Raw genomic sequence first — 14,535 nt, 5'->3', positions numbered from 1 at the left:
CTTCAAATTTATGGGCTTGTTACTTGTTCATTCATTCATTTGTGCATGTACATATTTATTTGCCCAACAAATATTGTAAGTCTAATATATATCAAGCAATTTGAATATTTAAAGTTAAATAAATCACAGCCCCTGCCCCCTCAAATCACATTTTATATATAGACACATAAATATTTCACACAAATAGCTGTTATATTCTAAGAATTACCATAACAAATGTGCATTCAAAGCATTGTGGGAGCACAGAGGAGGAAGTGGTGGAGTCTAAAGGAGGTCAAACAAGGTAATGCTAATCCCTGCTGGATCTAAGATGTTTAGTTGCCTTAGAGACATTCATGAATAAGATGTAGGGATAGAGGCGATGGGAAAGAAATGAAGCCAAAAGGAACAGCATGGACAAAGGCACATTGGTGAGGCAACAATACAACGATCACAGAACTGTTACTATTTCAGTGTGTCTTAGGCAGACGTGCTCTGGAAGTGACAGGACATGAAACTACTGAGACAGTGATTTAAGTGGAAGGATTTATATCTTTTAAATGTATTAGTTTTAAGAAAGATTGATTTGAGAGGAGAGCCAACTTAGAGTTAGGAAGACCATATAGGATACAATCGTAGTAGTCCAGATGAGAAATTGTGGAGTTCAGCACTGAGGCGTCACTAGTGGCGTGAGTGAACATGTATAGGGTATGGAAATAGGATCATATTGAATCTAGAGTGATTCCTGGGTATATGTCTTGGGGAAGTCAATAATTAGGATATGATATTAAATTGAGACTAATCATTCAAGAAAATGACTAGGTGTTGGATGGAGTTTATATTTGGACAACCAGCTGATGATGTTTAATAAGTGACTGAAATGCAGGTTAATTTCTAACTTTCTGTGAGTTTGGAGGTAAGTATGCCTCTGTGAAACCATCACCAAGATTGTGTTATGAAAACAAGATCTACCCTCTTAGCAAAATTTTGGGTATGCTGTATTATTAACTAAAGGCACTGTGATGTACAGTAGGTCTTCAGGGCTTATTCAACTCGCATGGCTAAAACATTGTACCTTTTGGACCAATTCTTCAATAACTATTGAATGTTTTTATGTATGCTGGGTTCAGGATATTTGAAACTGGACAAGTCATATTCTTATCATTAAATAGGACATAGTCCAGGGGATGGAAGCAGGAATGAGAGTACAGTAGGGAAGAATATGTATTGCTTATGCACTGGCTTGCGGGAGCGTGTGGCAGAGAGAGAGACAAGCTCGGTGTGGGTGGTCAGTGAAGTCTTCACTGAACAAATGATTCTAAAGCTGAAACACAATTTTTACAGACAAGGAGGGCTAGACATGAATGATATTCTAGGTCGAGACAACAGAAAAGTTATTGAAGTGTGAAAGCGAGTAGAGCCTGTAGTGAACAACAAGTTATTCCATGTGGTTAGAATACAGAACAAGAGAGTTCATCTGTGTAACTGTGTCCACAAACCCTCAGGTTTGCATTTTGAAGCAGGGCATCATTGCAGGTTACATTTTCCTGTTCAAAATTGTTCCAACCATTATTGTCTAGAACAATAGCTCTGAACTAGTAACACAGGTCAGGAAGTCTAAACACAATTTCATGAAAATATTAGAGGCATTGACAAAATTGCTGCTTTCATCTAAACAAAAATCAGGTATTTGTTTCAAGGTTTGGGAAACCCAGGATCTTCAGCAGAGTGATTAGTAGAACAATTTATTTTACTGAAGTTGGCTTTAAAATAATTTATCGACTCTACTGCTACTTAACTTTCCAATATGTCTTTTTTTGTTCCCACAGGAGAGGTTGCATAGGGGTACAATAAATGTTTTTTGAATCGAATTCAGAAATTAATTTCTTGACATTTTTATTAGTAGAAAACAGGTCCTGGCATGTAATTCTGAATGAATGACAAATTGTTTCAGACAAGCAAAATTGACTTTGACTGTTTATGAAGTCCAGAAGACATGGATTTAGAGTCTCTCTCTTCCATCTTTTTGCTTCCTTCTTACATTGCAGTGCCCTGTCTCTTATGAAACTTGGCTCCTGCCCAGAGAATGTATTCCCCAAGTCCCTGCAGAATCCTAGTGAAGTGAAATTGGCAGATTTCCAAATGGAGGGAGCTGATAAAGAGCCATTAGGCTCCTAAAACAGTGTGCAGTTTATGATGTATTCTTTAAAGAATTAGAACATTTATCTACTCAAATCCATAGTTTGATATCAACAAAGATTTTTGGTCATTACTATTATTCTGTGATATATTTCAGTGATGAAATAGTTCAAGTCAACAAAATTATATGTGAATACCTATTACATACAAGGCACAGTGCTGGTGAACCAGCAAAATTAATGTAAACTGTCGTCATCTTCAAGAAGCTAACTATCACAAATATGACCTAGGTATGTGGTCATTTACATTATAAAACACAAAATCATAGGATGGATTATATATCCAACCAATTTTTTATTATTAGACATGTTTTATTTGTGGTACAATCTCTTTTTGTGATTTGGCACTCTATCTTCAGTTATGATCTTAACCCTAGGGATGGGTTTCCTGCCACCTGCCACAAGTCTGCACTGGTTGGTTAGGGTGGCTTTGCTTTTCCAAGCCACATTCTCTAAGAACTTAGATGTATTATCCTTATTTTCAAATATAAGGTTTTCCTATTGTGTTTTTGTTGTTATTATATGCCTACATATTATATAATTGTCTATTTTTTTCCATTCATGATACTCCACTGACAAATATGATGTCTATACAGGATGCATTTTCTCTTGGTATTTACATCATCCTATGAAATATTTTCTTACTTGGATTTCTTTAATAGTTATTTAAGAAATTATCAATCATGGAATACCTAGAAAAGTAAGACTATTTGTATAAGAAAAAAATCTTACATACATGAATAATTAATTCAGTGAATTTTAAATGTTTGAGGTGGGGGCAAATATATTTAAATTGAAATGTAATATTTGTATAAGTAAATGTAATTTTAGGAAAGGATATAAAGTGGAAATGATAAGCTCATATAGTGAATATATAATAGTTATTAAAATTTGCCTGTCATCTTATACAAACTTTTCTAAATAATTACTATTACCTTTGCTAATATTTTAACTGTGTCTACCCATAAGTGATTTAGGAAAAGGAAAGGATAATTTAAACACAGTTATCGGTTCTGCTTTCCTTACCTAGTTGTTTTAAAAGTGTGTGTTGAAATTCAGATATTTCTGTGTCCCCTCTGAAATTTTTCACACACTGTGTATCTTGAATAGTTTAAAAGCTGTTAGCCATGGGCTAAATCTAGGATCGAATTCTGATATTCACTTTGCAATTCCTTTTTTCAGGAACTGCCTGAAGTGACATGGAAATGAAAGAGACTCATGAAACCCCTCCTCCAAGATAGAATGAATGTCTTTCATAAACGGAGCCTGGCTTCTGGTTTTCCCAGGACAGTGACACTGTGGCAGCCACAGCGGCCCTTCCTGCTATTTTCACTGATTCACAGAACATCTGAACAGTGATGCTGGCCTTGGATTTACAGAGTTCCATCCTGATACATTATTTACTTCCCTGGGACAGAAAAGCTTGCACTAATTGCTCTCCATGGTGGCTAATCTTTTCAAGAGCCTGATTTTACCTTACATCCATAAGCTTTGCAAAGGAATGTTTACAAAGAAACTGGGAAATACAACCAAAAAAAAAGAGAATCAGCCAAAAAAAGATCAAGACCTTCCTGTTGCTGGCCAGACCAAAACCCCCAAATTTTCTAACACCTTGAAAAGCAGAGTAAAGAAGCTTGCAAAGTGTTCATCTACTCGCAACTTATCCACTGAAGAAGAGGAGGCTAACAAAGAATTTTCTCTCTCCCCCACATTCAGTTACCGAGTAGCTATTGCCAATGGCCTCCAGAAGAATATTCATGTAACCAACAGTGATCATGAGGAGCTCCTTCAGGAGTTATCTTCCATTGAGAGTTCCTACTCAGAATCACTCAGTGAACTAAGGAGCAGTACAGAAAACCAGGCGCAGTCAACACGCACGATGCCCGTCAGACGCAACAGGAAGAGCTCCAGCAGCCTGGCACCCTCGGAGGGGAGTTCCGACGGGGAACGCACTCTGCACAGCTTAAAGCTAGGAGCTTTACGCAAACTGAGGAAATGGAAAAAGAGTCAAGAGTGTGTCTCCTCGGATTCAGAGTTGAGCACAGTGAAGAAAACCTGGGGAATCAGAAGCAAATCTTTGGACAGAACTGCCCGAAACCCAAAGACCAACGCCCTGGAGCCTGGATTCAGTTCCTCTGTCTGCATTAGCCAGACGCAGGATGTCATGGAAATGATCTTTAAGGAACTTCAGGGAATAAGTCAGATCGAAACAGAACTTTCTGAACTCCGAGGGCATGTCAATGCCCTCAAGCATTCCATTGATGAGATCTCCAGCAGCGTGGAGGTTGTGCAAAATGAAATTGAGCAGCTGCGGACAGGATTCGTCCAGTCTCGGCGGGAAACTAGAGACATCCATGATTATATCAAACACTTAGGTCATGTGGGAAGCAAGGCAAGCCTGAGATTTTTAAATGTGCCCGAGGAAAGATTTGAATATATTGAAAGTGTGGTGTACCAAATTCTAATAGATAAAATGGGTTTTTCCGACGCACCAAATGCTATTAAAATTGACTTTGCTCAGAGGATAGGACACCAAAGGGATTGCCCCAATGCAAAGCCTCGACCCATCCTTGTGTACTTTGAAACCCCTCAGCAAAGGGATTTAGTCTTAAAAAAATCCTATAAACTCAAAGGAACAGGCATCGGAATCTCAACAGATATTCTTACTCATGACATCAAAGAAAGAAAAGAAAGAGGGCTACCATCCTCCCAGACATATGAGAGCATGGACATAAAGCTGTCTACTCCAGAGCCCAGACTTAAGAAAAACAGTTGGCACTCTCCTGATGACAGTGATGGAGAGCTGGCATCTGACCTCAATAGAAACAGTTATGCTGTGCTTTCCAAGTCAGAGTTTCCAACAAAAGGAAGTGCTTCCAAGTCAAGTTCAAAATCACACAATGCTAGAGCCAAGAATAAAACTGCTAGTAGCAGCAAAATTGCAAATAAATCAGAATATGATAAAATGTCTTCACATTTGCCAGAATCGGATAACTTGGCCAAACAAACCACAACCTGTTATGCAGATGTGACACCTCTCTGGCACTCACAGAGTGATTTTTTCACTGCTAAACTTAGCCGTTCTGAATCTGATTTTTCCAAATTGTGTCAATCTTATTCAGAGGATTTTTCAGAAAATCAGTTTTTCACTAGAACTAATGGAAGCTCCCTCCTGTCTTCTTCAGACCGGGAACTTTGGCAGAGGAAACAGGAGGGCACCCCTACCATGTATGACAGCCCTCAGGATCAGGGTTTGAATGGGGCTCCTCAGGGTGTCCAAGTGCAGAGTGAAATTGAGAACACAGAAACCGTGGACAGTGGAGTGAGTAATGGCATGGTGTGTGCATCTGGAGACCGGAGCCACTACAGTGATTCTCAGCTCTCTTTACATGAAGATCTTTCTCCATGGAAAGAATGGAATCAAGAAGAGCAAGGAGCCGATTTAGGTTTAGATTCATCTACCCAGGAAGCTTTTGACTATGACACAAACAGTCTATCTGATCAACAACTTGATGTTTACCATAAAGACCTAGAAGACTTGGGAAAGGGCCACAGTGACCTTCAGGATGACTCTGAGAGCTATGATTTAACCCAAGATGACAACTCATCTCCATGCCCTGGGCTGGATAATGAGCCACAGGGACAATGGGTTGGCCAGTATAATTCTTATCAGGAACCTAATTCTTATGAGCTGTACCAAAACCAAAACCAGTTGTCCATGATGTATCGAAGTCAAAGTGAATTGCAAAGTGATGATTCAGAGGATGCCCCACCCAAATCTTGGCATAGTCGATTAAGCATTGACCTTTCCGATAAGGCTTTCAGCTTCCCAAAATTTGGATCTACACTACAGAGAGCTAAGTCAGCCTTGGAAGTGGTATGGAACAAAAGCACACAGAGTCTCAGTGGGTATGAGGACAGTGGCTCTTCCTTAATGGGGAGATTTCGGACATTATCCCAATCAACTGCAAATGAATCGAGTACAACCCTTGACTCTGACGTCTACACAGAACCTTATTATTACAAAGCAGAGGATGAAGAGGACTATAGTGAACCAGTGGCTGATAATGAAACAGATTATGTTGAAGTAATGGAACAAGTCCTTGCTAAGCTAGAAAACAGGACTAGTGTTACTGAAACAGATGAACAAATGCTGGAGTATGATCACCCTTCATATGAAACCCCTTATGAAACCCCACAAGATGAGGGTTATGATGGACAGGCAGATGATGTGGTTAGTGAAAGGGCATTGGAACCCTTAAATGAAGCACCGACTGAAATGGAAATGAAAGAAGATGAAAACCAAAACATCCCTGAACAACCAGTGGAAGTCACAAAGCCAAAGAGGATTCGCCCCTCTTTCAAAGAAGCAGCTTTGAAAGCCTATAAGAAGCAAATGGCAGAACTGGAAGAGAAGATCCTGGCTGGAGGTATTTATGTTTAACCGCTATGTTATGAGCTCACTGGGTTGTGTTCTTTAGAACATGTTCTGTGTTTACTCTTGGGAGAAGGAATTTCGTTTCAAGGAATTTGCATGTTTATTCTGAGAAGAACCTTATTTTACTTGGCTCCCCCAACAAGCTGGGCTTGACAGTTTAAAATCAAGGTGCTTTCAAACAGGTCGTACTAAAATAAGCACTATACTCCATGGATCACGATTTCTGTGCTAGGATTAGTCAAAAAACACCCTTCATATTTCCAACTTAATGGCATCAGGTATCAAAGGAAGGGTGGGTGAAATCAAAGAGCAGCCTGGGGTCTACATTTTGGTTCTGTATAGGGGTTGGGAGAAAGAAAAACTTAATCTTAAAAGAATTAAGAAAGATAGATTCATAGATTTACCACTCCTTTCCCCATCAATTTGGTACTTTGGAGCATGCCAGCAGGAAGAACTAGGTCTGCACAGCCAACCCCATCCTGCACTATGGAGGACCACAGCTTCATTCACTACCTACTGATGCAGCTAAGGGAGGACATTAAAGTCCTAGGCTGTGCCTGAATGGTCCCAAGACATTCTTTTGAAGGAGTCCGTAAGGGGATAGAGACAAGTATCTTCCTCCTAAAGAGTGGAGTAGAAGTCTCTTGACCATTACGGAAATGAAAACAGTACCTTACCTAATAATTTTCCTTGACCTCCTAGGGGAACAATTTTGGATCTCATACTTTTGAAAAGTAGCTGCATATAAGTAAAAGTTTTGTTGACTTTTAATTTTTCAACCAAACTTTATCTCAGTCCCTTAACATTCACTTTATTTGCATGCTTATCTCTTTATATTTTTAGGATAGTTTGATATAATCTCAGCTTTAATTGATCATATACTGTTAATGGTTTCTTTGAATATTGAAATGTCATCTTTAAAATACTCCACATAATACTTCATAAAGTTATATATTCATATGATCGAACATTACTTGCCATTATAAAAGAATATAATTTATTTATCTGGTAGCTGATTATGGCTTTATTTTCTGTGATCAGATGCTACTTCAAAGTGGTCATGTTCTGGCTGACATGGTGGGTCATTGACTAAACAGATACCTTCATGATTAAACTAATTTAGACCCTAAAACAATTGAAATAACTATTAGGGTTCTCTGCTCTAAAATTCTGTTCATATAAAACAGCATATCTTATGTAATTTTTTAAAAAAACATAAGTCAAGGGCATCTTGGGTACATTGGCTGTGTTTTTTGGTTGTTATTTTTAAAGGGAAGCATTCTCAACTATTTTTTAAATTGATTTGAAATGGCAGTAGTCAAAATTTTATGTAAATGTAATGCATACTGGAATATTTTTATTTTGGAGTGACTTTTAATATTAGATATTCTTATTACTGAAACTCAGTTCATAATTCAAAGCCTGAAATACAGGTCAGGCTTTTGACATCATATGTTACTTACTATGGATTCAGAGAGATCTACTCAAAAGTATATTAAGAATAAGCAGAGTGTGTAAGTGTGTATGTTTGTTGTGGTGCAACACATGAGTGTTTTCATGCCAATTGGTTAAGGTATCCAAATGTTAGGCAATATTATAAATACAATGAAACTATATGTTTCAAAAAAGAAAGTGGATCTTCATCAACTCATAAAAAAATCCCAAATTAGCAATATGACTATTTACATAGCTAAAATCCTAGTCTTTCAATGGTACTTATCCTCAGAAAACATGAATTCATTTGGTTATTCACACAGCACCCACTTCGGAATCCTAAGATAGGAAAAACAATTGGGTGCCACATACCTAACACACCAGGTGTGTCATACCTGACTCACTGACTCCAGAGGACTCAAACCACTCTACCATCTTGGAACTTGGCTTATTGTCCTATGAGCCAACTTTGAATGGAATCTGTTGGATATCATTTATCCTACAGGAAATCATACATACATCTTTAAGATGCTCTCTGATGGCTTGAAAGGCACCAGATTGACTACCCAGGAGGTTGCAGTAGCCTAGATTTTAAAGGCCATCTCTTCTCTCTTTGGCAGCAGTCAGGCAGTTGTCCCCCTCCTGTGACACCAATATGCCTCATGAGGAAGAGCAGCCAAGAGAGGGCATTTTTCAGGCCCCTTCCCAGTTCAGAGCATCCCAATGAGGTGCCAATCGTCATGATGGCTTCTGTGCCCATGGCCATCTGCTTACTGGGCTTTGGGCAGAAGCCAGCATATTTTTCTCTTCATGACGATGCAGTCACCATTAGGTAGCAGTGCTGTCTTCTCTCCATTACTGACCTGGCAAGGTTGGAACTTAGATCTCTTGCTGTAAACAGTGTGGGAGGTGGTTCTCCTGACAGAGCTTGATGGAACTGTTGGCTTATGAATTTGAATCAATAATTTCAACTTTTATCTTCAAGGTCCTGGTAAAGAGGGACTTTTTAAAGACCCCAGTGTACATGGATGTTTGATGCCAGTTTATATGAGAATCTTAACTTTGAACAGCCAGCCAATCAGGAGAGAGATTATAGTCTATGTGTAGCCAGAACCTCCACGAGGCCATATTCTTCCCTTGCTGCTGGACTCTATGTGTGTAACTGGTCTGAAACACACCATGATGGTGAATATCTGATCCCCTCCCCTTAGCCTTTCACCACCCATAAACTGGAATTAATTAATATCTCCTCTGAATTTCCCTATACCTATTTCTTGGAGCTCTGGTGTCCACCTTTATAATGACATTTATCTGTGTTCCTTATGTTCTCTTCTAAGCTGTAATCTGAGGGTCAGAAGTCTTGTCTTTTCATCCTCTCATTTGCACTGTGCTTAGACCAGTGCTTTATACAAAGATGGCACTGAATATGTTGGACGAATGGCTACGTCAAAGGAAGCAGGATACTGAATAAAATACATGAGCTTTTAAGTAAAGTCCAAATCCAAACTGCGGCCTTTAATTGCTAAACTGTGCCTTTATTTCCTAGGGGTTCAGAAGTATGATTAGAGATGCAACCTTATAATTGAGCACTGTTATATACCAGGCATTTCCCCAGCGGTTTATCTATCTTTTTATTCCTTTGTCTCTTACAGCATCACTATAAATTTGATTCCATTATTATCTTATTTTACAGGTGAGGAAACTGAGATGTGGAAAGCTTACATAACTCGTTCAGTGTCATACAGGTAGTAAGATGGTGAATACAGAATTAAATAGATGGTTAATTTGTTTTTTTTGAGAGCAGCCATATGCTTACTCACCTCAAAGATTGTTTTGTTCATGTTTTAAGGAGGAGAGACGTGATGAAAGATGGAGGTAACCTTGGCCACAGGCAGGGCTCATTCCAACTAAAGGATTTTCACAAGAAAATAGAAATACTATGAAAAGCACTGAGGTTTTATAGTGAAATAGTTCATTCTCAGTTTTTCTAGTCCAAATGCATGGTTCATCTTATAAACCAAGGCTTGTAGAGCCCCCCAAAATACTGTACAACAGATGTTTGAAGGATGATGTTCTAAAGTCTGAGTACACTTTATCAGGAATTAGATTCTAAAGTCAGTTTGAAGTCAGTTTTTCAAGGAGAATAGTAACAAATGTTTTGTTTTGAAATGTCATTTCCAGGCTGCCTGTAGTTTCTGGAAGAGGCTGCTGCTAGACAGAATTGTAAAGTCCATGACTGAATTGCCCTTTCCATTGCTACCGTAATGCCAGAGCCTGCCGCAGTATCTGGCATATTTATCTAGTCCACAAATAAATATATATTTGTGGACTAGATAAATAAATTCTAGACTCCTCTCTAGTTCTGTGGAGAATTCTTAGAATTCAGATAAACTTTAAATTTCTTTCTTTCTACTAAAAAGACTTAAAATTAGATATATTTTAACATAGGACAAAGGGGAGAATGTGATGGAGAGTGAAAACTTGACTCTTGTCACCTTTGGCTCAGTTAATCACATCTTTCTTTCTATGATAATGTTGACTTATACATCTCTAAAAACTTACCTGAATTTACTTAAATTCCAGGTTTAATATTTCAACTAAGCTTTGGAGGTTTGTTGGTCCAAGTTCATCTATCAAGAGGTACTTCTTAAACTTTTGAACATCTCTGGGCCTCCGCTGTGGAGAGTCCAGCTCAGGAGCTCTGAAGTCTGCCTTTTTAGCATGTTCTCTGATGCAAGTGAGCATCATAGCACAATTGAAGAGTGCTGCTATAAGTACTGGGTAGCAAATATTATACCTGCCCACGTAGGATTGTTTCATCTCTTTTCTAATTGGAAGAGATAGAATCAGTCTAAGAAAATGTGTGAATAATTTGCTTAAAATGAAGAATTATTTATAATTCTCCAGTGTAGCAGGTTATTATGCTTATGAGGAGGTTTTGGTAATTTCTACACATTAAAATATAGAGAAGCAATATATATATAGTCCTTCAAATGTAAACATTCTTCTTCAAGGCAAGTGTAACAGTACTAGTAATAACAGAAGACAGCCTGTTTGTAGAAAGTTCTATTTAAAATCAGTGCATAGCAATACAGTTTTGGTTTAGTATTGTTTGCTTCCAAATACTTGATAATTACCTAAAACATCAAGTGATTGTCTTGGTTTCTGAGACAGGCTATGATCTATGTGAGGAGTGAAGGGGCCAAGGATCCTTACAGGCAGTGGAAACAGCTAGCATCTCTGCTTCTTGCTAGACAGAAAGCCCAAAATGCCCAAGGGAGTAATTTTTCTAGGAGATAGGATTGGTGCTCAAAAGAACACATGTGTTTATAAATCACTTGAGTGGAGAGACAGGTAATGCTGGTGTGTACAAGAAGATAGTTCCAAGTAGACCCAAAGCTATTATTCTGATGTGGTTTGGAACCAGGAGATAGGAACAGAATCAACACATGCATAACACCTTCCAATTCTATTCACCTCTAGAATCTTTAAGTACATATTTAATCTTTGTTGTATAGTGTTAGCCCCACTTTGCAAATGAGGTGACTGAGTCTTAAAGAGGCAAAGGCAGGTCTGAGGCTACGTAGCTAATAAGAGGATTGATGGAAATTGATGTATTCAGAATTCAGCATCTGATCCTCTTTCCATGACATCCCATTGCAGGTGTGGGTGAGTCTTTTCATGAAGGAACTAGCTTATATTCTTAAGCATACGAATAAGTTGTGCTTTTAAGATCAGCCAGTTTTGTGTTGGCTGCTGTAGTAAATATTGATCTCTGTTAACACAAAGTGAGTGATAATAGTTTGGGATGAGATAGCGTCATATTCTTAAAAGTTTAGAAAATCTGGAAGGGTGACACTTCTCACATTAAAAGAGTTTATTAGAAATGAAGGAGTGCCAGTAATCAGAGTTCTTGAGGAATAAAAGCATTTTATAGGAGGTAGAGAAGAAATTCACAAGGATACACAAAGGTCAGCTTTTAACAGGAACAATGAATTTCTAGGGTTCAAAGATTTTGTTTATTTATAATTATTAATGACTTCAAACTGTATTCCTATAACATTTGTCTTTGTAGGGAAACTAAAAATACAACACATTCTCCAAGGAAATATTAACTGATGATGAAAGATGATGATTTCCAGATTATACTAAGAATATTGCTTCAGAGACTGCAGTATAGATTTCAAACTCCAGGAATTCAAGGAAGGGTATTATGCCAAAATCTCAGATAGATAGGTTTTTTGTTTTTTTTTTGCTAATGTCATTGTTCATATACTTTTTGCAAGTTCAAATAGAGAGCTTCTATAGAAACTGTGAATCATGTGAGACTTTTCTGTGGAGTGCGGGATAAAATAAAGAAACTCTGGAGTCCGGTGTAAGACACAGGGAAGTATGGCCTAGTCAATTGTTATTGATTAGGTTAGAGTTTGAAGTCCTGGGATCTGACTAGATATACCCACTGGGGTAACTCAGGCTCTGGGATAAATCTCAGGAGGAAGTGAAGAACGAAAGCCCAATGCATTAGGAGAAAATCTCCTACTTGGAAAATATACCTCAGACTACAAGTGACTACTAAGGCACCTAGAGTCTAACTCTGGGCATCAGTTGGGGAGGTAGAGAGCAGCAGAGAACAGAGAGAACTGGGGACGTGAGGTGGGCAAAAATTTTCCCCAGGAAGGCATTTTTTTGATTGAGCCTTTGTTACTTTTTTAGGGATTAGGAAAGGATCTGAACATCCCAGAATAGGAACTATTCAGAGGAAAGCAAATCCCAGAGGGATTGATATACTAGATTGGTTATCTAGAGAGTGACCCAAATATCTGAACCTGAGTCTGTAGTCAGTAATGAGTCTCTAATACAGGTTAAAAAAATAGCTTGATTGTTCCCCTGGCATCCAAGGACTGAGCCCAATTTGCAGGCAGAGTGACCTGATGCTGAGTTTCAGGTTTCTGGGTTACCCTGACCCCAAATAAAACTGGTCTCCATGATAAGGTATTATTAATAGCTTAAGTTGCCTTCATAGACTACAAGACCAGAAGTAACTAAATGCATTAATAGTCTTCTTCACCATGGTTTATTCCAACCTATGGAATGCATTTTCTTATTCTTTTTAAAAGGAAATCGTTTTATGGAATCTTGTTAACTATCTCATTCATCAATCTGGGTCTCAGCTACTTCCAAAATAAAAGAAACCCTTAGAGGATAAAAATGAATAATATTCAGCAGATTCTAACAACTATGATATGACTCTGTAGTCAATCCCAAGGATACTTTGAGCAGTGTTACTTAAAATAAATGTCTTTCTCTACTCCCTCCAGCCATCTTCACTGCCCCAATTTATCCCTTACTTCTTCTCCAATTCAACCATCATTACTACTTTAAAAAGGATAGAACTAATCTCCAAGTATTAAACTTGATGTTTATGTGGGTATTTTTTATTGTAGTGTTGGCACACGCAAACACATACATTAATTTTCTTAAGAACCCTGTAAGATAAGTAGCTTGATAATAGATAACATTTACTGAGTGCTTTGTTATGTGCCAGACACTTTTCTACATATTTTACACTATATTAAGTCATATAATCCTCACGATAATCCTATGAGATGGATACTGCTATTATCTCCATTTTATAGATAAGAAACAGCGATAAATTTACCTAAGGAGAGGAGAAAAAAAGAAACTAAGAAGTACAAGAACCAGGATTTAGAGTTAGCATTTCTTTTCCAGATTCTATGTGCTTACTCACTGCTGCTGAGTTTAAGATTTCAGAAATTAAGTATTGCTATTCAACTTTATAAGATGGAGATGTGAGCTGGCAAAATGTTGATTTACCTGACAGCATGGATTTGTCAGCAGATCTGCAATTACCAGCTGTTCTCCCAAATCATAAGCGAGCACTCAAGCTATCAGACTGTTCTCCCATTTTACATGACATTATTTCAGGCAAGATGATTATCCAAGTATCATTTCTGTGAAACTCGTGATAAACTTGTTGGTTGCAAGTAATAGTGGCAATAAGAAATGACAGGTTGAATATGATCTTACTTCCCAGAGATGTAGGTTAAGCTTCGCCTTTCCTTAATGCCTTTTCTGATGCTTAATGATGTCTTGTGGAAAGTCCATGGCTTTCATTTTCTATTTCTGTTCTTTAGTGATTACAGTTAAAGACATATACACTGTTATGGGCATGCACATACACAGAAGATGTGAATTCACTCAGTGTTAACAGGGTCGTATTTTACTATCTGAGGAAGATCAATAGGATGATTCCCAAGTTGATCAACATTCTCTTTGCAGTTTCTAAACACATAAAACAACTTTTTTTTTTTTTAAGAATTAACTCTCACAGATTTAACTCTCATAAAACATCAGTGAGATAGCCAACCTCTTCAAGTATCTGTTCCCTCAAGTTCATTACTAGTAGTTATGTAGGTTGTAAAACTGGCAAGTGATGGGACCAAGGATCAACTCCAGGACTTCTGA

The 14,535-nt window shown here is 38.0% G+C and overlaps 1 protein-coding gene across 1 annotated transcript in view; it reads left to right on the top strand.

Moving 5' to 3' along the window:
- Window positions 1–14,535, top strand: part of UNC13C (unc-13 homolog C) — a 706,632-nt gene that overhangs the window by 36,676 nt on the left and 655,421 nt on the right. The window contains exon 5 of the mRNA XM_060417920.1: window positions 3,360–6,607. Coding sequence (XP_060273903.1) covers window positions 3,619–6,607 — 2,989 coding nt within the window. The 5' untranslated portion in view covers window positions 3,360–3,618. The remainder of the gene's footprint in view (window positions 1–3,359; window positions 6,608–14,535) is intronic.

Source organism: Ovis aries, chromosome 7, assembly GCF_016772045.2.
Source record: "Ovis aries strain OAR_USU_Benz2616 breed Rambouillet chromosome 7, ARS-UI_Ramb_v3.0, whole genome shotgun sequence".
In the NCBI taxonomy this organism is placed as follows: Eukaryota; Metazoa; Chordata; class Mammalia; order Artiodactyla; family Bovidae; genus Ovis; species Ovis aries.
This window is presented reverse-complemented; position numbering and strand designations above follow the sequence as displayed.